The 19,445-nt window shown below is 44.9% G+C and overlaps 1 protein-coding gene and 1 long non-coding RNA gene across 8 annotated transcripts in view; one reads left to right on the forward strand and one right to left on the reverse strand.

Annotated features, from left to right (window-relative positions):
- Nucleotides 1-15,190, reverse strand: part of MSI2 (musashi RNA binding protein 2) — a 375,244-nt gene extending 360,054 nt beyond the window's left edge. For 2 of the 7 annotated variants that reach the window (XM_036223612.1, XM_036223613.1), the window contains exons 1-5: nucleotides 14,914-15,065; nucleotides 14,581-14,621; nucleotides 14,182-14,263; nucleotides 13,395-13,479; nucleotides 9,537-9,578 (exon numbers count right to left, since the gene is read on the reverse strand). In XM_036223612.1, coding sequence (XP_036079505.1) covers nucleotides 9,537-9,578; nucleotides 13,395-13,479; nucleotides 14,182-14,263; nucleotides 14,581-14,621; nucleotides 14,914-14,975 — 312 coding nt within the window. In that variant the 5' untranslated portion in view covers nucleotides 14,976-15,065. Of the gene's footprint in view, nucleotides 1-9,536; nucleotides 9,579-13,394; nucleotides 13,480-14,181; nucleotides 14,264-14,580; nucleotides 14,622-14,913 lie in introns of all 7 variants that reach the window. The other 5 variants (XM_036223610.1, XM_036223611.1, XM_036223609.1 and 2 more) reach the window with 5 other exon arrangements.
- Nucleotides 15,191-15,379: 189 nt separating this feature from the next.
- LOC118603992 lies at nucleotides 15,380-18,836 on the forward strand. Its single transcript, XR_004951578.1, has 2 exons — nucleotides 15,380-16,037; nucleotides 16,633-18,836. It is a non-coding gene; the product is annotated as an uncharacterized LOC118603992 (long non-coding RNA).
- Nucleotides 18,837-19,445: the final 609 nt, after the last annotated feature.

Genomic DNA, 19,445 nt, shown 5'->3' on the forward strand with positions numbered 1-19,445 from the left:
GAATCCATTTCAGAGATGAGGATATTGACTTTTCACACTTTTGGCTTTGGTGTTCCAACAGGGCCCAGCTCTGTGATCTCAGCTTCACATGCCACCTACCCAGGCTCCAGCAGGTACCCGGAAGGTAAAACAAAATGCTTCCCCTCTTAAAACTTTACTTTTCAGTAGGTGGGAATAGATGAAGAATATTGCAGCAAACTGAGCCGAGGTCGGTGTGAAAACTATCACTGGAAGACTCAGGAACAAAGCCTGAGCATGCACGAACACACAGGCGCCCACACACATGCAGAAGGAAAGAAACGAGGCTGACGGCAAGGCATGGGAACCGCTACTTCAGGGGTTCCCTGGCCCTCCTTCCAACCAGAGAGGTCACCTCGTTAATGCCACTCGGCATCACATTTTGCTACACTAGGTATTTCTGCACTCTGTCCCTGCAGGCAGCTGGAAGACGGCTTCCACTGTAAACTTCTTGCTCTTTGGGAAATTATCAAAAGCTTTAATTTGGAGAACAGAAGAAACTTTTGTAGGGCCTCTCTGCTCACTCTTTCCCCTCCTCCAGTTTCTTCTCTTCGGTGCTTTATTCAAAATCACTACACACACAAACCATGCTCTGAAAGTCATTACAACATGCCGGCTTTAAAAAAAAAAAAAAAAAAAAAAAAAAAAAAGCTAGTGATTGCAGTGGCCTGTCTATTTGCAATTGCCCAAAGAGAATAATTCATTTCAGTGGAGGATACCGCTGAAGCCCTGAATACATTCCAACACTGTTTTCTGCCCTTCAAAACAATAAAAATGTAAAATCCCAGACGAGAGAAGGCCCGAGGTGGCAGGAACGAGACTCTCTTGACCCCTGAGGAATTTATTCTCCTGGATCTTCTAAAGCACTCTCTCCCCAGAATGCATCATCAAGACCATTTTATTAGATTTTTCTAAACCCTTGAAATTGTCACATAATTGAAACAGAAACAGCAATTTAGAGCTCTGAATGGATTTCTTAAAAAGAAGACGCTGGACTGGCCCAACACCTCCTCCTTGGCGGCTGTCACCCCTAACCTAAATTTAAGGCCCTTACACACAAAACCCTATTTATCTTTTAAATCCTCCCGTACCATAAAAGTTACACATTCCCCTAATGCCTCAGATTTCAGGACATTTGGGAGAAACTCATCCCAGACAACAGGCTAAAAAAAGAATCCATTAGCATTAACTTGCCTGTCACAGCCAGTGACAAATAAATGAATGTGATGCTTTCAGATCAGTCATTGGTGGAACTACCCCCAGGCAGATAAAGACCAGGACTGGGAGAGAGAAGGCTCATGGGGAGACCTTTCACACAGCGGTGTCTTAGCTGTCCCCTAGATGCGCCCCAGGACTTCACTCTCAGAAGCAGCAAAAACACGGCATCGGATATGGAAAAGGAAATGAATTCCCAATGCCCACTGAGCTCCCCAAGAGGATAGGACGCACGCCATCTTCCCTTCAAGAGCCAGAACCCCAGGAGCAGGCCAAGCCACTGACACATGCTGTCCTTCTCATAACCCCTTAGAAAGGGGCGACAGTACCAAGCAACCTATGAGCTAGGTAAGGTTCTCCAATGACCTGGGCAGTGCCACCGTTGGGGACAGCAGTAGACAACTAATGCTTACACTGGACCCACTAAGTGCAGGTATCCCCCTAGGCCCTTCATTAATTCTACGATGTAGGTAGGTACTGTTTAACACCTCCATTTTACAGACGAAAAAATGGAGGCACGCAACCATCAAGCGGTTTGTCTGAAATTCCAGAGCTGATAAATGGCGTTTAATGATGCTAAATGGGTTCTAACAAAATAGGCAACAGAAATGAACCTGAAGCCTCTTGATCAAACTATTAACAGATTCTACTCCTCAACCTGAGGATTTTACAGCAGTCAGAGAAAAATGCAAGAATTTAAAATCTACCCATTTGTGTTGGAGTTAGGGGGCCTGAAGGGTTAAGGCAGCGAGAACACAGGATTCTAACAGACTGTAGTCCAAATGCCGACCCTGACATTTACTGGTTCTGTGGCCCCAGGAAAGCTGCTTACCTTCCCTACACCTCGATTTACCCATCTGTCAAATGGAGATGATACCCACAAAGGACTGCTGTAAGGATTCGAGGAGACTAAACACATAGAGGCTTCGTATGGTGCCTCCAGACTCACGACAAGCAACAGCCATTATTTTGAGCTAGGATTTTTCTTTTTGATTATTCAACATCTCAAAACTAAAACGAGTAAGTATAGCAGCCGGAAACCCACTCTGAGAATCACTTTCCCAGTGGTTGGGAGCTTGATGCTATCCACTCTTGAAAGAGAGGAAGAGTGGGGACACCTTGCTGTATTTGGGGCCCAGTGGGATACCTGCCCCAGCTGGACCAACGATCCTAGGCCACTGCTAGAGTGTACCACAGGGTGCTTGGTCCCAAGACCTCACTTGCTTACACCTCTCATATAACACGGAAGGCAGAGGCTGTTGATTCTGAAACCTCATCATATTCCTCACACGGGCAGCCCGAGCAGATACTGCCCATGAAGTCCCATGTCAGGCGGCTTTGGGCCACAGGGCACATGCACTGGTGTCCTACAGACAATCTGTGATTTTCATACCAAGAAATGACATCTGTCTACACACGGTAAGATCACAGCTTGGAGAAGAACAAAGTATACAGCTTTTGAATTTTGTCTATATCACAGCCCCTTGTTAAGGAGGCACAGAGGAAAGGAGAAGGTAGAAAAAAAGAGAACGACAGAGTTTTTTTGTAGCTGCTACATATCCCAAAGAGCTGGGGTGGAATCCACCAAGAAGATCACTCTCGAGGAAGGACCCATAGCCAGAGAGAATGCTGTATGAATTTCGCTGAAGGCATCAGTCCAGAGTGAAAAGCTCTCCATGAAACTGCATCAGACATAGTCCTATCAGTGACCCCCAGCTTCTCAACTGGTCCCAAAGAGCTCAGAATATCATACGGAGCATCCCCGTGATCCTGCACTCACACAACAGGTTCCCCAGCACCTGCCAAGTACAAACTCATTTGCTTTGCCTGACAATCAAGGCCTTCCACAACCTACTCTCCAAGCCTCACCCAGAGCGCTCTCAGCACACACCCTTCGCTACAGCTGTGCATCCTGATCTCTCTGAGACCCTGGTGGGCAGAACTGCATTCCTGCCATTTTTCCTTCCTACCTGCTCCTCAGGATCTGGGGCAAAGAGCACCTCCTCCAAGAAGCTATCTCCACTCTTCCTTCCTCTAAATGCTCTTTCTCTTACTGTGCATCTTCTCCTGTACGCAGCCAGCACTCCTCCTACCAACATGGAGGTAAGACCCTTGAAGACAAGAACTAGGTCTCCTCTGTCACTTTGCATTTACTGTATCTCAACGGAGATCCCAGGTGTGCAAATGAGCACTACTAAAAGCTAAGGTGTTTCTTTTTTTTTTTTTTAGTAAAATATGTTTATGCCTTTACAGTTTACTGTCCAGAGGAAGCAATAAGGCATGAACCTAAATAATCATAAAACTCAGAACAAAGTGCCTACCACAGTCCCTGGTGCTGAGAAGCAACTTGTTCAACAACTGTTGAATACTTGAAGTGGCGACTAAATATATGAAAACATATGGTCCATCCCCACCCCTCCCATCATTCTCATCCTGCTTGGTTTTCACACCTACGAGCATGTCATATACTTATCCATTTGCTCAATACTTATTTACCCCACTAGAGCGAAAGCTCCAAGAGGGCAGGGACTTTGTCTTACTCTCCACGCTAGACCCAGAACCACACGCAGTACCTGGCACAGAAGTAGGTAATCGATAACAACTGGTGAATAAATGAATGCATGAGTACTTAGCACAATGCCTAATGGGTGCAGCAATAAGCTTTTGCTAACTTATTACTGTTGGGAGCACCATAACCAAAGAAAAGGTAAAGCGTTGTGGAAATCCAAAAAAAAAAAAAGAAGTATTACCACGAGGGAGCAGAAACAGCTCTGCAGAAAAGGTAGCAATTAGGATGGGCTTTGAAAGAGGGGTCTGTTTTGTACAGTGGAGAGAAGGAAGGGCCGTGCAGACAGGGATCCACAAAATGACAGCTGTTCTGAGAAGGATGACACTCAGTTTCAAGGCAGCAAAAGGTAGACGAGTCGGGAGATGAGCTGGAAGAAGACCTCCCGCCCTCCCTCCCCCACCCCCCCAACCCCACACACACGCACACCCCTATTCAGATTTTAAAGGACCTTACTTATCAGGCTAAGAAATTTAGACTTTGTTTAGTGGGCACCAGGAAACCATGGAGGGTGTCCTAAATTCTCTCCAAAATGGGGTCCACACAGAGTCAGCAATTAAAGCAATTGAACAAGCTCTTATGAACGGAACACACCTGACCAAACAAGAGGGCAGAGGTGATGAACTACATCTCGCTGTGTGTTCTCGGGGTTTTCGGCTGGAGAACGGTAGGGTTTAAAAATACAAAATAGGACACGAAGAATGGATGCCGCCTCAAGGGGCACCCGAGATGGTCAGCTGGTTCCTCAGAGGGTGCCTTCCTCCTCCTCCCTTCCTGGGAAGACAGAGAGGTTTCGCTTGTCTGCCAAAAACATCTGACATAGAACATAAGAGACTGACCTTAACATTGAAATGAAAGCATGTGAGGAAAGGCAGAATCCAGGGAAAGGACATTTGTAGGACGAGGTGCCCCTCCTCCTGAGCTGACACCTGCTGCTGACTGGAAGGCAGGAAAGAGCTGCGCTCCCGACAAGAAAGAAGCTAAGCCACTAACCCCCCAGGGTCCTCGCCATGTGGACGAGGGCTGCAGGCACACCACCACCTCCCGTCTGGGAACCAGAAACCCACCGCAGGTCTGTTAACTGTGGCTGCCGAGATGACAGCTGCAGATCATCCAAGACGGCAAGACGCTAGAATGACCCGACCCACAGCAGCAGGGGAAGGCCAGATGCCAAAAACTCACCCCTCGCCCTTGAGAAGCTGCCAAGAAACCGCTCCCCCGGAACAGGAGGTGCGCGTGTAAAACGCTCAGGCTGCACTGCACCCATCTGGACGCCTGCTAACAGAGGACCGACCCTGTGGGGAACGGGAAAACCTGGCTTCCAGCTCAACCTTGCCGCGACTGAGCCGTGTGACCTGGGGCAACAGACATAACTTCCCTGGGTGTCAGCTGCCTCCACTGTGAAAGAGGCAGGCTGGATTCAACGCGTGCATTTAACGGTTGCCAAATGCCAACCATCGACTGCCCCCTGCCATCAAGGAGCTCACATTCCAATTAAGATTTTTTTCTTCAGTCATTTTCGCCATCATAATTTTTTTTATTCTACAAAAATAAGTCTCTTAACAGTATCAGCAGACATTTGTGCAAGGTTCGAGGCAAGGACTTTTTGCATTCACCTTGAAAACAGCTCCAGGTTGGGCACTACACTGTTTTAAAGAGGAGGAAACTGAGGCTCGGAAAGGCTTAAGTGATTCGCCCACTGTCACTCAGCTGCAACTTCAGGCAACTGGAAATAGGTCCCCTTTGATCAAAAGATAAGATTCTGGCTTCTAAAACTTAAGGAGGAAAATGGCAACTGAGGGCAGTGGGGAATGCTTTATTATACACAAAGATAATTAAGGCAGATGGTGAGTTACGCCCAGACTCATTCTTGCCACGAGCTGCTAGGCAGTCTCTTGGTTTCTCCACACTAGAAAGAGAACCCACAAGCTTGAGCAAAACTCTTCCAGGCAGCCAACACATCTGCCCAAAGGGAAGATAGGATATGACATGATTGATCCCAATCATCTCCGTTTCTCCAACGGCTTCAAATTAAGTCATCTTTGTAGAGTAGCATGACCATTTTAATTTTTAAAAAGATTGGCGGGGGGGGGGGGAGACTCTTACATATTTCACAAAATGAAATAATCATCCGGAGAAATAGAAAGATACAGAACAGAACGATCTTCTTCTCATCAAAATGTACTCCACTAATTAACGGCCACTAGTCTCCAAAGAGTCGCCCCTCGACTAGTTAATAAAGCCCCATTATATTTCACTTGAGATGTGAACATTTACATCGCAAAGGGAGATAAATGAACTGCAGGATTCAAAAACCTTCCTTTGGTCGCTCATTAAAATTCTGGTCAAAACAGATTTTTATTTATATGATACATTAAAGAATATTATGACAGTACTAATATGAAATCTGTTCTTCACTGCCGCGGATTTTCTTTCGTGTTAAGTTACCGTTTCTTTCCACTAGTCTTGTTTTAACACCTCCATGGAATATTTCTCTGGTGACTGTTAGCAAGGAGAGACAGCCAGAAAGCAGAGAAATGAATTTTAACCAAAACACACGCTGACATTTCATTTACAAGCTCCTCACCCAGTCCACGAGGAGGGGCACAGTTGACCTTGCCCCTGGGACCCTCACGCACACACATACACAGGAGTTTTACTGAAGGGAAATAAACAATAAATAAATAAGGCTTGACTTAAAGTTCTATACTCCCGCCAGCCAGGTTTTGGCCTCCAACACTAACTTCAGTCTGAAATGCCCACGGCCAGGCTCAAATTCCACCAGAAAATAACCATGGACGAGGAAGGCACTTTCTCCCCACCCTGCCCAACTCCCAGCCACGACACACCCCAATTCCCCAGTTGTCTCAATGGGGTTGAGAAACTCCAGAACCACCTGAAAGGATGCCCTGAGGGGTCAGATGGAGAGACACTACCAGTGTCACACAATGGAATGACATCACGGGGCTCGGGCAAATCACCCAACCATGGAACTTCGAAGTCCTCAGATGCTAGCTGTGGTTCTGCTCCTCACAGCCAGATGACCACTCTGAGCGGACTCCCCTTCCGGAGTTACAATGTGATACCCCCGGAGGACAGCACATGGCAGAGGGCCCAGACCTGGAGCCAGGTTGCCTGGGCGGGTCCCTTGCGCCACTTCTCAACACATTTGCACCTTGGTGTCCCCGTCTATATAATGGAGATAATACTACTACCCACCTCATAGGGCCTAGCGAACACTAAACAAGTTAGAACACATAATGTCCCCACAACAGTGCCTGGCACATAAATTCAATTAACATCATTAGTAGTAGTAGACCTCTCACAAGATTGGTGTGAGAGCCTAACAAAAATAACAGTAAAAAGAGCAGGTAACACATAGGTATTATCTGGCACAAGGTCTTTTTTTTTTAAAGTACTTTACCTTTATTCATTTATTTAATCCATGTAAACACTCAATGAGATGGGGAAACTGAGGCTCGGGGAATTAAAATGATTTGCTCAAACTCACAGAGCTAATGAAGGGCACAGCCAGGATCTGAAGCCAGGCCGTCGAGGTTGAAAACAATAATAATGATGATTAACCCAACAGTGACAATGGTGGTGGTGACGGTGATGGTGATGATGAGTTATAAGGCCCTCGCCCCATGCTAGGCTCTTTAATGCTTCACAACGACCTTCTGAGGAAGATACTGTCATCACTCCCATTCTACGGATGAGCAAACTGAGACTGAGAGGAGGTAATTTGTTCAATGTCACCGGACCTGGGATTCAGATGGAGATAATCGGAAAATCTTTTGTAAGGTGTGTCGTAAAAAGTAAGGTGCCGTTACGAAATCCCTAGAATTCCATGGAAAGATGTCCTCCCCCGGCTGGCTTAATGTTAGTTCACATCTAAAAGTATGACAATTCACCTAAAATATCCCAGACTCTGGGTTGGGGGTGGGGGTTAGAGTGATGGGGAAGATATGTGTGTACACACTTGGACAAGCTTGAAAAATATTCTGTCTTGTTTTCAAGTTGAATGTATCGCTGAAAAATCAAATGCCAGAGGATATTAAAATGAAATACTGTCTTCTTGGCTTTTTTAAAAAAAAAAAAAGCAGGGGTGGGGGCGAGGGGTAAAAACAAGTGGGAGGAGGAAACAGGTCAAACCCATGGTCTGACCAAATCAGGGGTTTTTCCAGTTTTCCTCTAGGGTAATCTGATCCTAGTTCTGGGTGATCAAATGACTAACCTGGAAATTTGAAGATTCACACTTATGGAAGAAACAGCAATTGTTCCAAACCCAGGAAATACTGCTCATTCTGTGAGCCTTCTGAAATGTCAAGGATCACACAGAGTTTGGAAAACAACCTTTAAACAGTTAAGACAGTCTCAAAGTTTGTACTCAATACAGAAATAATCTAACCTCTCTGGCTCATTAATTTTTATTATTTGCTTAAGCGTTAGGAAAAAATGCCTTTCACTATATTTACTTAAGAGATTTGTGTTTTCTTGAAAGAAAGAGAAACAGGAAGGAAGGAAGGAAGGAAGGAAGGAAGGAAGGAAGGAAGGAAGGAAGGAAGGAAGGAAGGAAGGAAGGTGAGCAAGAAAAAAATGAAAGAATTGCATGGAAAAAAGAACAAAGTAAAAAGGAAGAAAGAAAGGAGAGAGGAAGGGAATCGCACAGCAGGCTCAGACCTGAAGTTCTCAAAATATCATCCACAAATGCCAACTTTTTCTTCATTAATGTGCAAAACCATTTCTCCCTTTACACAACTACAAGGTTCCACTTCTGGGAGACTGTACTTAAAGAAATAAACTGAATTTACTTAAAGCCGCAGCCCTTCCCTTTATGATCTATAATCAGAAGCTTTATCTTTTCCCCTTTTCTCAAAAGAATGCCAAGGCCACAGAATACAGATAAAGTATTCCTTCCAATGTTATACAGGAAAGAAAAAAGTATGATTAAAAAGTGCATATTTACCATGAAGCCATAAGCCCTTCAGATTTCATCTCAGACGCATGCAGCTGTATTCCCACAGCCACACCTGGCAAGCTCAGTGAAAATTACGTTAGCGACACACTTCTGAAAAAAGTGAAGGCCTATCTCAAGCCTTTAAGCAAGTCTTGTAGTACCACTCTAACAAGCTTACAACATTTTCAGAACTTCTCCACCCAGGCACCAGCACTTGCACAAAGCAGTAGTACTGTGGGTTTCAAGGGTGCCCTGATTTACTCAACCAACCTGTGACCAAGATATCCACTGCCTCCTCTGCCAGATTTGGGGCTTCATAGGTCTATGAAGTTGTTTTGCCAGGAAAGGACAAGCTGTTTACTTAAATTCTATTCCTTTCCATAAACTCCCAATTGTAAGGCCTCAAACGAGTACCCTTCAAAAAGAGTCACAAGGAAATGTCCAACTTTTCCTGATACGATCTCGGCAATTCTTAAAAAATAAATAGAACACTTTCATAAATATTGCAACAGACAGAGCTGTGTCTTCCCATTAAGAATGAGACACGTCCTGCCCCAGCTGGATGCTCTGAACCCACCTCAGGGTGGCTAACTTCCAGACACATGGTTATCTCAGAGCACGTGACCTAGCCTGGCCTCTCACAGCCACAGGCCGTCACCTCGAAGGAACGGGGAGCACCAGGTTTCAATGCTTCATTGCCTGTGCTCTGTTTGAAACTTGAAATCCTTGGCAACCATCTCTGAATGCTAAAATCCTACTACCGCTTCTCCTACTTACCTTGGGTTGCGCTCGACGAGGAAATGCAACTTTGGGGTCAATCTGGGAAAAAAAAAAAAGAAGGAATCAGTTGCAGTACTTTGAGGAAAAAATATATATATATACACATATATATATATGTGTATATATATATGATTAATCGCCTAATTATTAATCACTCATTTCTCAGGCTTATACCCCAGGCTTTTAATAACTTCTCAAGCAACTCAAAAAATGTTTTAAAACTTTGACCCCAACTTTACTGGTCCCTCTCAAAATGTAATAAATATAGCTCGCCTTTCTGAAATATCCTACCATGTATTTCGGTGTGTGATGCTATGAATAAACCAGATCCCTCAGGCCAGGACTTCTTTTCCACAGACACTGAATAGTAAATGGTACTAGCATCTAATTTGCAGTGAATGGCTGGGAGAAAAGATGGAAACATCATCACTGAAGAAAACCATATCCTGGAAATTAAATATAAGAATCTTCCAGCAGTAGGTAACTGGATGGTACTTCTCCCCAGTGATAACTCAACAACACAGGAGACGAAAGGGATTCCAAAAATTTTTTAAATCAACAACATCCAAAAACTCCCCAAAGGCTTCCAACAAAATACTCTGCTTGAATTAATTCACGCATCTTTGCAAAAGTATAGTTACCTAAGATTAATCAAATGAATAGTTCCTTCTGTAGTTATATCTCAAAAAAAAAGTATGGGTCAAAAACTATGGTGCCTGATTAGGTTCTTAAAAAATAATAATAATAAATTAAAGTAAAAGGAAACACATGAGCTAAATCCACCTGGATTTTAAAAATCGCAGGGGCTAAAAAAAATCTATGAACGATCTAAACCCAAATTAGAAAAGAAAGGCCATTGTGGGGAGCGATTAAAAAGAAAAATTACTGAAAAAAAGAAGTCAGAATGTATTGTAACGATTAGGGTATTCCCCTACCCTAACCCCAATCCCAATGGGAAAACATCCTCCACCCTAGGTTAGAAACAGAACACAGAATCTCAATCGGGGGCTGGCTTTAAAATTCAAAATAATTCCTACTGAAGCATTTGAATTTAAATAGGCTGACTTCAGGGGGAGAAAGTTGCTGGATAGAAAACATGCGGAGGGAAAGAACAAAAAATATTCCCATTGTTGGTTTTCATTAGATTTCTAAATGTCACGAATCTTTGGGTGAAATGCATTGCGGGATAGTGGCATGAATATTTCTACAAGTTATTTATTTATAGGCTATGGCTTTCATATTAAAATTTTCCCCTTTCAAAATGTAACTAAACCTTGTTTTCAGTTCTGCCATGTTAAAAAAAAAAAAAATAGGGTAATGCTTTGGGAAAAAGCACAAAGGGGGGAAAGGCACACCACAGACTTAACATCCCTTAGGACCCCAGCGGGCAAGACATACAAAAATGTACCACTTTTATTAAGGTAGTTTAGAGACCTAACAAAAGTCTGCAGCATGTTTGTTTTCTACCTTTAAAGATCACCTGAGAAATGAGAGATTACTTTTCAAACACTAAAAGAGACCGAAATCTCTGTTCTAGGAAACTACCTTTTCATTGAGATTAACATTACCACATCTACAGGTGTACTCAGCACTGACTAAAGCTGTCTACGAGAGAAATACAACAGGTGTGGATTTCCATTCTGTTGACCGAATGTAAGACACATATGTCTTTTCATAAACACTCTCCCGAGGTCTTTTTTCTTTTTCTTTTTTTAGCTGACCAGCACACAATTGCAATAAGAAGTCATCTTGTTTGTTGGGTAAAAGGTGAGGGACATGTAGAGGGAGAGGCCAGGAGCCGGACGGAGTGCAGAGAAGAAAAGAGAATGGAGTGCTAAAAAAAAAAATATCTAAAATTACAAAACTCAAAGCCAATTCAGGACCCCTGTATCGTGTGTTGTGATAACAGCGTGCTGTACCACAAGGAGAGCTCTTCAGTGTGCAAAGTTTACACGCTGAGATCTCTAAGGGAGAGAACGGGTCAAGATTAGTATGGCAAATCCCAACCTTTTGCACATCCCTGTCAACTATTTTTTTTTTAAATGAATGAAAAAGAAAACTACCAAAAATTAAAACATTAGTTAGTTAGGTACAGCTCTACTTACTGTAGCTACAAATCCTCTAGGAAAAGACTAGGGTACTATTTTGGATGTGAACGGCCGTTACCTAAACAAAGCTTTTAAGGTAACGGTAAACAAGATCCTCTGTTTCCATGTCAATAAACCAACCGCTTCTGCCTCCTGCACTGAACGTTGAAACAAAGTCAAAAGCTAGGTTATACTAAATAATAGTGACCAAAACATGTCTACAAACAATTAGGGAGGGAAAAACTGCAGGCTTAGCACCAGATACTGAGGGATATGACCCACCAGCCCCCTTAGAAACCAAATACTATTTACTCCTATCCAGGGTGGGGAGAGGGGGTGGTTAATAATTTCTCAAATGTGCCTTGAAATATTTGTTCTCTTTAATTTTACTAGCTTTCTGAAATGTCTAGCTAAAAAGTCAAAGAGTAAAAAAATCCTTCAAATAGCCATTATCACCCTACGAGAGATCACCCCTGAAATTAAATGACTTAAAAGTGCAAAAGAGCTAGACCAGAGACTATGACAAACACAGTACAATTCATAAAGCAACTTAGAGTGTGTTGGGTCTTTTCTTGGGGGTAGGGGCCATGCATCTGGCCTCTAATCAGAGAAAGAGAGTAAATTTGTAAAATCAACGTAGGTGCACCAAAGGTGCCCAAGTTTTTCTTTTCTTCTCTTCCATTCAATGTGAAAGCCAAGAGAGACTTGGAAGATCACCTCAGGTCCACTCTATTTATTTTAAAGAAAAGGACAGAGGCCCAGAGGCAGGGAACAACTTGCACAAGTTCAGAGGGGGCAGCTGGGACTAGGGACCTAATCCCTTGCCTTGTCCTACTACCCCACCACAGAGAAGCGAAGTCCCAAGCAGCCCAGCACAGTATCCTAATGTCACCTCAGGGCCCCTGCTTTGGCAGATGTATAAAAACTATAGGGAAATTCTAGGAGATATAAAGGGAAATGAGGAAAAAACAGCTAACAGAGATCTAAATAAAACATTATGCACCCCCATTAAACGTATTATATACTGATACTGTCTTCCCTTCCTCCTCTGACCTCTACGTAGAGACTTCCCCCCAACACACACACACACTTCAACACCTGGCTTTAAAACCTTCTAATGCCATAAAAGTACCCACACTCAGAATAAAGGATCTGAGAGAAAAAAAAAAAAAGAAAAACAAATCACTTTGAAATTCAAGGCCTTATCAGCCTTAGATTGATTTCACGCCATCTGGAGTCACCCACTGGACACCCTGGGAGAGCCTCCTGTGCTTCTCAAACCCCATTCCAAATCCAAAGTGCCCCAAGAGGAACCTGTTGCCTGGACCTGGGATTAGCGCCCCCTCGCCTCCTTCCATCCCAGTCCCCGTCTGCCCCAGTGAAGGAGGCTGTGCCTTCTGAAAGCCAGTTCCCACAGCCACAGTCGGCAGTGCATGCTGTACTCAGCTGACAAAGAAAAGTTGCCCTTGCTCCGTGGTGGAGTTCCTTTGCATGGTCCCTTGGCCCGGAAAATAGCCTCCCCCCACAAGCCAGGCCCTCCCCCAAGCCTACGCTTGGCAGCTTCTGAAGCTGCTGTGGGGCAGGCTCTAAAAAGAAAACCCCAAACCCTGTCATGGAAGCAAACTTTAGAGCCAACTCGCTAGCTCTGTTTAAAAGTACCCAGCTCTCAGCATAAAAGCAAAAGAAGGCACTGTCCCTTTAAATGAGGCTGTCAATGCCCAGATCCGTCCTGTAAAGGGGTGAACGACAACAACGAAAGGCAACCTACCGTCTTGGAATCTAACTCATGGTGGGGCTGACCTAATACTTTATCTACACTTGCTGGGTCTGCGAACGTGACGAAACCGAAGCCTCTGAAATGAGACAAAGAGGGAGAAAAACAAACAAGACAATGTGACACCACTGAAAGCAACAAGGAGTGAACCCTAAGGCAGAATGGAGAGCAAAAGTTGCACCCAAGCCCCCCACGGTTCTCTCCCAAACCCCCGCGAGTCTGCGGCCCTCCACCTCGCAAGAAAACACACCGAGGTTAATGGGGGAAGTGGAACGGGGGCCGGGCGGCTGGAGGTAACTTGGAAAAAAGCTGGTGTCTCCACTCTTTCGCCACCTCAGTTTCCTCTCCTCCCTGATCTTTCTTAACGCTTTGTTTTATTCCGAAGAAAACCCGGCACTTAGAAGAGATTCATCCAGCTTTCTAAGAGGGGCTTAAGAGTTTGGGAAGCTGGGAATGTGGAGAAGCATACATTAAAAAAAAAAAAAAAAACTACGTGGAAAGTGAATGCAGCTAAATGTCATTTTAAACAGGAGAAAAAGAAGCGACAGGGAAATAAATGACTTAAAGCGGAGAGGTGGGTATCTCTGTATCCAGAGTTTGAGCCCCAATTTACAATAACCTTTGGGGTTATGGGGGCGGGGGTGGAATAAAGCGACGTTCGAAACCAGCCACATGCCTGAGCCCCATTCTAAATCCGCTTAGCTACTTCCGAAGACACCTCCAAAAATAACACTTAAACTTTGTTCTAAAATAAAGACAAAATCCAGAAGGGAAGGTTTACCTGGAGCGTTTCGTAGTGGGATCTCTCATGACCATACATTCTCTAATTTCTCCAAATTTGCTAAAATAGTCTCTAAGGCTATCTGTAGAGAGAGAAAGGGGGGGGGGGGAGAAGGTGTGGGGAAAAAAAAGCAATGCAAATTTTGATCAAGGACAAAAAACAAAAGTAGTTTTCTGTTGTTATTCTGTTTTGTTTTTGCATTTTTTGCACACGCGGGGGAAATTCGACAACAGAGGTCGCGTAGAGGGCTCGGAAAGGATTTGCTATTTAAAAAAATAACCTTGCACAGGAGAAGTGGGGAGCCAATGGCGGGGGGGGGGGCTCCTACACCGGGATAACAAAGAGCAATAAAGAAGCCAAGAAGGGGGGGACCCAAGCGTCCCCCCCTCCCTCCCTTACCTGGTGAGGTCTGCCAGCTCAGTCCACCGATAAACATTTTACTAGAGGGAGAAAACATAACAGAAGTGAGCACCGATGTCAGATCGGCCATTTTGACGTGTAACTTACAAAAGCTAAAAGGAAAGCGGGGGGGAGCGAGCGAGCGAGAGCCGGGAGGTGGGGTGGGGGAGAAGGTGACGGCGAAATGCAATCCAAAGGTGTGTAACTTCCACGGGGGGGGCGCGCGGGAGGGGCGGGGGGCGCGGGAGATGCCGGGCTCCGCGCACCGCCGTCCCCGCCGCTGCAAGGAGAGCGAGCCCAAGGCGGCGCGGTGGGCAGCGGCTGGAAACTTACCCAGGGTCGTGCTGGGAGTCGTTGGCGCTGCCCGAGGTGCCTTGGCTCCCATTTGCCTCCATATCTGAGCCCCCCCGCCCCCCCACCCCCAAAAAACCGAGCCCCACAGCGATCGGAGCGGAGCGGCGGCCGGCTCCGAGCCCCGAGATCTCCCGCTCCCTCCTCCCCCTCCTCCTCCCCCCCGCCCGGGCTCCTCCGAATCTCTGTGCGAGCGGCGGAGCCGGGGCAGCGGCGAGAGCCGTCACACGTGGGCTCGGCTTAGCTCAGCCCTGCTGCTCGCACACCCCCCGTCCCCGCCCCCCCGGCCCATCCCCACCTCTCCCCCTCCTCCTCCCCACCCCCATCTCCTCCTCCTCCTCCCCCTCCTCCCCGGCGCACGTGGGGCGGAGTTCTAGAACGTCGTGTAACCAATGCCGGTGACGTCACGCACCCCGGTGCGGCCCCCGCCTGCCCGCGCGCACACAGTCGGCCCCCCGCGGCTGGACCCACGGGGGCGGTGCACAAACCCCGCGGCCTGAGGGGGCCCCGCCTCCGGGCCGGCGGTGCTCTGGGCGTGGGGGAGCGCACCCTGACTGCCCTGGATCACATGGGCTGCGGGGGGCGGGTGGATCGGGGGAGGGGGAGGCGCGGGGAGCTGCCCGCCGATCTTCAGTCGGGCTGGGGCGAAGACGCCCCCCACCCCCGTTAGTTCGGCCTCTCCATTCAAGTTCGCTGGCCGCGGCCGCCGGGATCCGGGGATGGCACCAGACGCCCGCCCGGATCTGCGCCCTTTTTCCAACCGCCGCGCAGAAATTTAGGTCAAGGACGTCGGGATCAAACCCAAACCCTGGCGCTCCTCCGGCGGCACCCAAGACCCCCAAGGATCGGGCGCCTTCAGGATTGCGGAGACCCTCTCGCACAAACACCAGCCACAAGTTTTATTTTGCTTCCGCGCTGGAAGTTCTCTTTGGCTCTCGCTCCACACCGGCACGGCTTGCGCCGCTCCCCGCCCTTCCCCGGCAGAGGTACGAATCCGTGCCCGGGAAAGGTTATTTTGGAACTTTGAGAAACTGACGCGATTCCAGTGGTGAGAAAGTGCCGAAGAAAGGGTTTCCGCGTTAATCATGCAGCATTTAAAAAATAAAGTAGGTTTCTAGGGGTCAAGGTCAAATGATTGGGGTTCAAAGCAGATTTTTGTATATAGTGAAAAATAGTTTTAGAGCGTCTCTGGGGTGGCTGGGAAGGGTAGTTATTAAAAGAAACCCCTCTCCAACTCGTTCATTATATTTTTATTATTTGTATACCGAGATAGTAAAATGCATGCGTTTGAAATAATCCGACTCCCCACTATCTGGGGAGGTAGCCGAGAGTAAGTAGCTTAAGACATGCTCACCTCCCCACCTTAGGAGCCGTGTAGTGCAGCACAGGTCCTGGCACACAGTAGGTGCTTGATAAATCCTGACTGCATCCCTTCCCGCACTGAAAACTACAAAAAGATGATGTTTATCGCTTCCTAAAGGCATCTCCAGCAGATTTCAGACTGGCCAAATTCAGGCTGGCTTCAATTTATGGGGTATTTAAAACAATAAGGTTACAATTATCCTTATTGTTTTAAATAATTACAATAAATTGAGTTAATATGACATGAGGTGCAACATAAAGTTGTGGTTCATCAAATACTTAGATTAATGTTAAGCATAAATTGATGCCCAATTAACACTTTTCCATTTATTTTCATAGGATTAGGACACAATTGAATACACTCAACACCAAAACTGTACCAAATCCACTGTGGATCTTGGAAAAGTGGAATATTGAGAAAATTTCAACACCGCTGAAAGCCTTGGGTGACCAGACTCTTAGTCTCCCTGTCTCCTAAATTGGGATAATTTCTCCCTGACAGGATTGATGGGGTGAGAGAAGGGACTGAAGTTAACAAATGTAAAAAAGTCCTTTTTTCACTGCATACCTATGTGGGTCATGCTTATTATCAGTCATTACTTCATATGACTTTTAGGAGGCACTTTTAAGTTGTAAACCACAAGCCTAAACATTTTCTGTAACTTTACACTGTTTCCCAAATCATCTGGGGTCTCCTGTTGAGGAGCCAGTTATTACAGTAATTGTTTGTTATGATTATTCTCAATAACAAAAGCAGACAACAGAGCTAATTGGATTGTGTTTGGGATTTCTACGATAGAACCACAGACCATCAGAGGCAGAAAGGCCTTTCCTGATCCAAACCCCTCATTGTACATCCAGGTCCCAGAAGAGCTAAGCTCACCAGGCTGTACCCCACCCCCACCAGTCAGTTCCTGAGAGAGTCTCTGGCCATCAGTCCAATGCCCTTTGGCTTTGCTGCCTGCATATTTATTGTGTCCTTCACAAGGCGAGAGTGGGGGTCCGATGCTCCCTGACATAGACCTACACAAACTGATACTGAACTGAATTAAAACCCTCAGAGGGGCTAGTGCTGCAGTTACAGAGTCAGTGGGAAAGAACTAGATCTTAAATCTCCATTACTACATTGTTTTTACTTATTTTTAACTTATATGCAGTAACATTTATTCTTTATAGTCTGTAATTCTGTGAGTTTTGACAAATGCATAGAGTCAACAAATGCACCACCATAAGCGAGATGTAGTTTCACTGTCCAAAAAAATTCCCTCATGCTGCCCCTCTGCACTTATTTGTAATAACATTATTATTATTATTATTATTATTAATTATTATGCATTTCTTCTCCAGCTCACTCATTGTAGCCCCTGGGTCAGGAAAATTCCAGAAGCACGATGCCAGTCCCCCACCACTTAAAATCGCAACAGCCCACACACTGTTGGACACATCTTTTTCTTGTAGCTCATTCTACCCCAGGCTCCCTTGATTCCCACATTCTTCTGGTTTTCGTCCTACCTCTCCCAGCATCCTTTTCTGTCTGTTTGCCCTGACTCTTTTTCCTCTACTTTTCCTTTAAATATTGGTGTTTATTCTCTCCCCCACCTACGTACCCTTTCCGGGTGAGTTCATCTGAGGGGTGGGTTTAAATACAACTTGCATGTTGATACCACTCAAAATCTTCAACGTGACTACCCCACAGAGCTCCAGGCTCTGGTTAATTTCCTGTTCAACATCTCTAGTTAGCCTGCCTAATGGTCCCCCAAACGCAACATGTCCGAAACCTTGCTCATTTCCCCTAAATCTGAACCTTTTTAAAGTTTCTATCAGTGAACAGAATCCCTGCCATCCTAGAAACAAAGTTGACTCCTCTCCAGATTGACCCCTTCCCATATGCAATCCATCATGAAGGTCTGTGGTATGTGGTATTTAGGTCTTCCTAAATACCTCTCAAATTCATTTTTTCTGCAACTGCATCCCAGATCTCCCACTTGAGCCCCTGCAATAGCCTCCTAAACATTCTTTCCACACCCATTCTTACACCACTAATGTGCCTAGAAAGCTTTCCTTAACCTCTCTTGACCAAGTCAAATCCCCTTGGTATGCACTGTTATCCAGCCAGAATGTCTTCTATGTACCTTACCCTGTGTGATCATGTGCTTTATTGCTCACCCCCTCCACCAGGCCATAAGCTCCCATCCATTTCTGATCTCCATATATCGGCACAGTGCCTGTTGGTGCGTAGTGGACAATTAATAAATATTTGTTAAATGACTCAAAGGATGAATGAATGAATGAATGATCAACTTCTCATTTCATTGTAGGATTTTTTTTTATATCCATGTCCATAAGTCAATCCGACTGTAATTTTTTCTCGTATTGCCTTTTCTGGTTATACTGACCTCATAAAACGAACGGGTAAATGCTCTTTCTTCCATTTTCTGGAACAGTGTGCATAAAATTGGAATTATGTGTTCCTCGAATGTTTGGTAAAATTTGCCGGTAAAATGTTTGGGTCTGAAATAAACATTTCATAGGTTGATTTTTAACTGCTGGTTCCCTTTGATTAATATCTGTGGATCTCTTTAGGTTTTATATTCTTGAGGCAATTTTTACACATTGGATTTTTCAAGGAAATTATCTATACCATTGAGATTTTCCAATTTATTAAAATGTTGTTCATAATTTTCTTAATATATTTTCTCTGCTGTATCTACCCGTAATGTCCATTGTTTTCATTCCCCATATTATTATATATGTATCCTGTCTTTTCTGGGTCAGTTGTGCCAGATATTTCCAATTTTTAACTAGTGTTTCATTTTACTTTCTACTAGTGTTTTCAAAGAATCAGCTTTTAGTTTAGTAAACACTTTTTGTTTCAATAATTTTTGTTTTTATGTAGTATTATATATAACAACATATATGTAAGAAATGTATTATATATGAGAACATAATACATTATGTATTATTAATATATATCTAATATTATTTTCTTCCTCTCTCTTTGGTTTTATTCAGGTGCCTTTTTAAAAGTCTTAAGTGTTAGGTGAGTCTCTTATAAACAGCATATAACCAAATCTTGTTCTTTCATTTATTTGACTGACTAGTAAGTTTAGTCCATTTACATTTAATGTGATTGCTAATATTTTTAATGTGAC

Source organism: Rousettus aegyptiacus, unplaced genomic scaffold (genome assembly GCF_014176215.1).
Source record: "Rousettus aegyptiacus isolate mRouAeg1 unplaced genomic scaffold, mRouAeg1.p scaffold_m13_p_6, whole genome shotgun sequence".
Taxonomy (NCBI): Eukaryota; Metazoa; Chordata; class Mammalia; order Chiroptera; family Pteropodidae; genus Rousettus; species Rousettus aegyptiacus.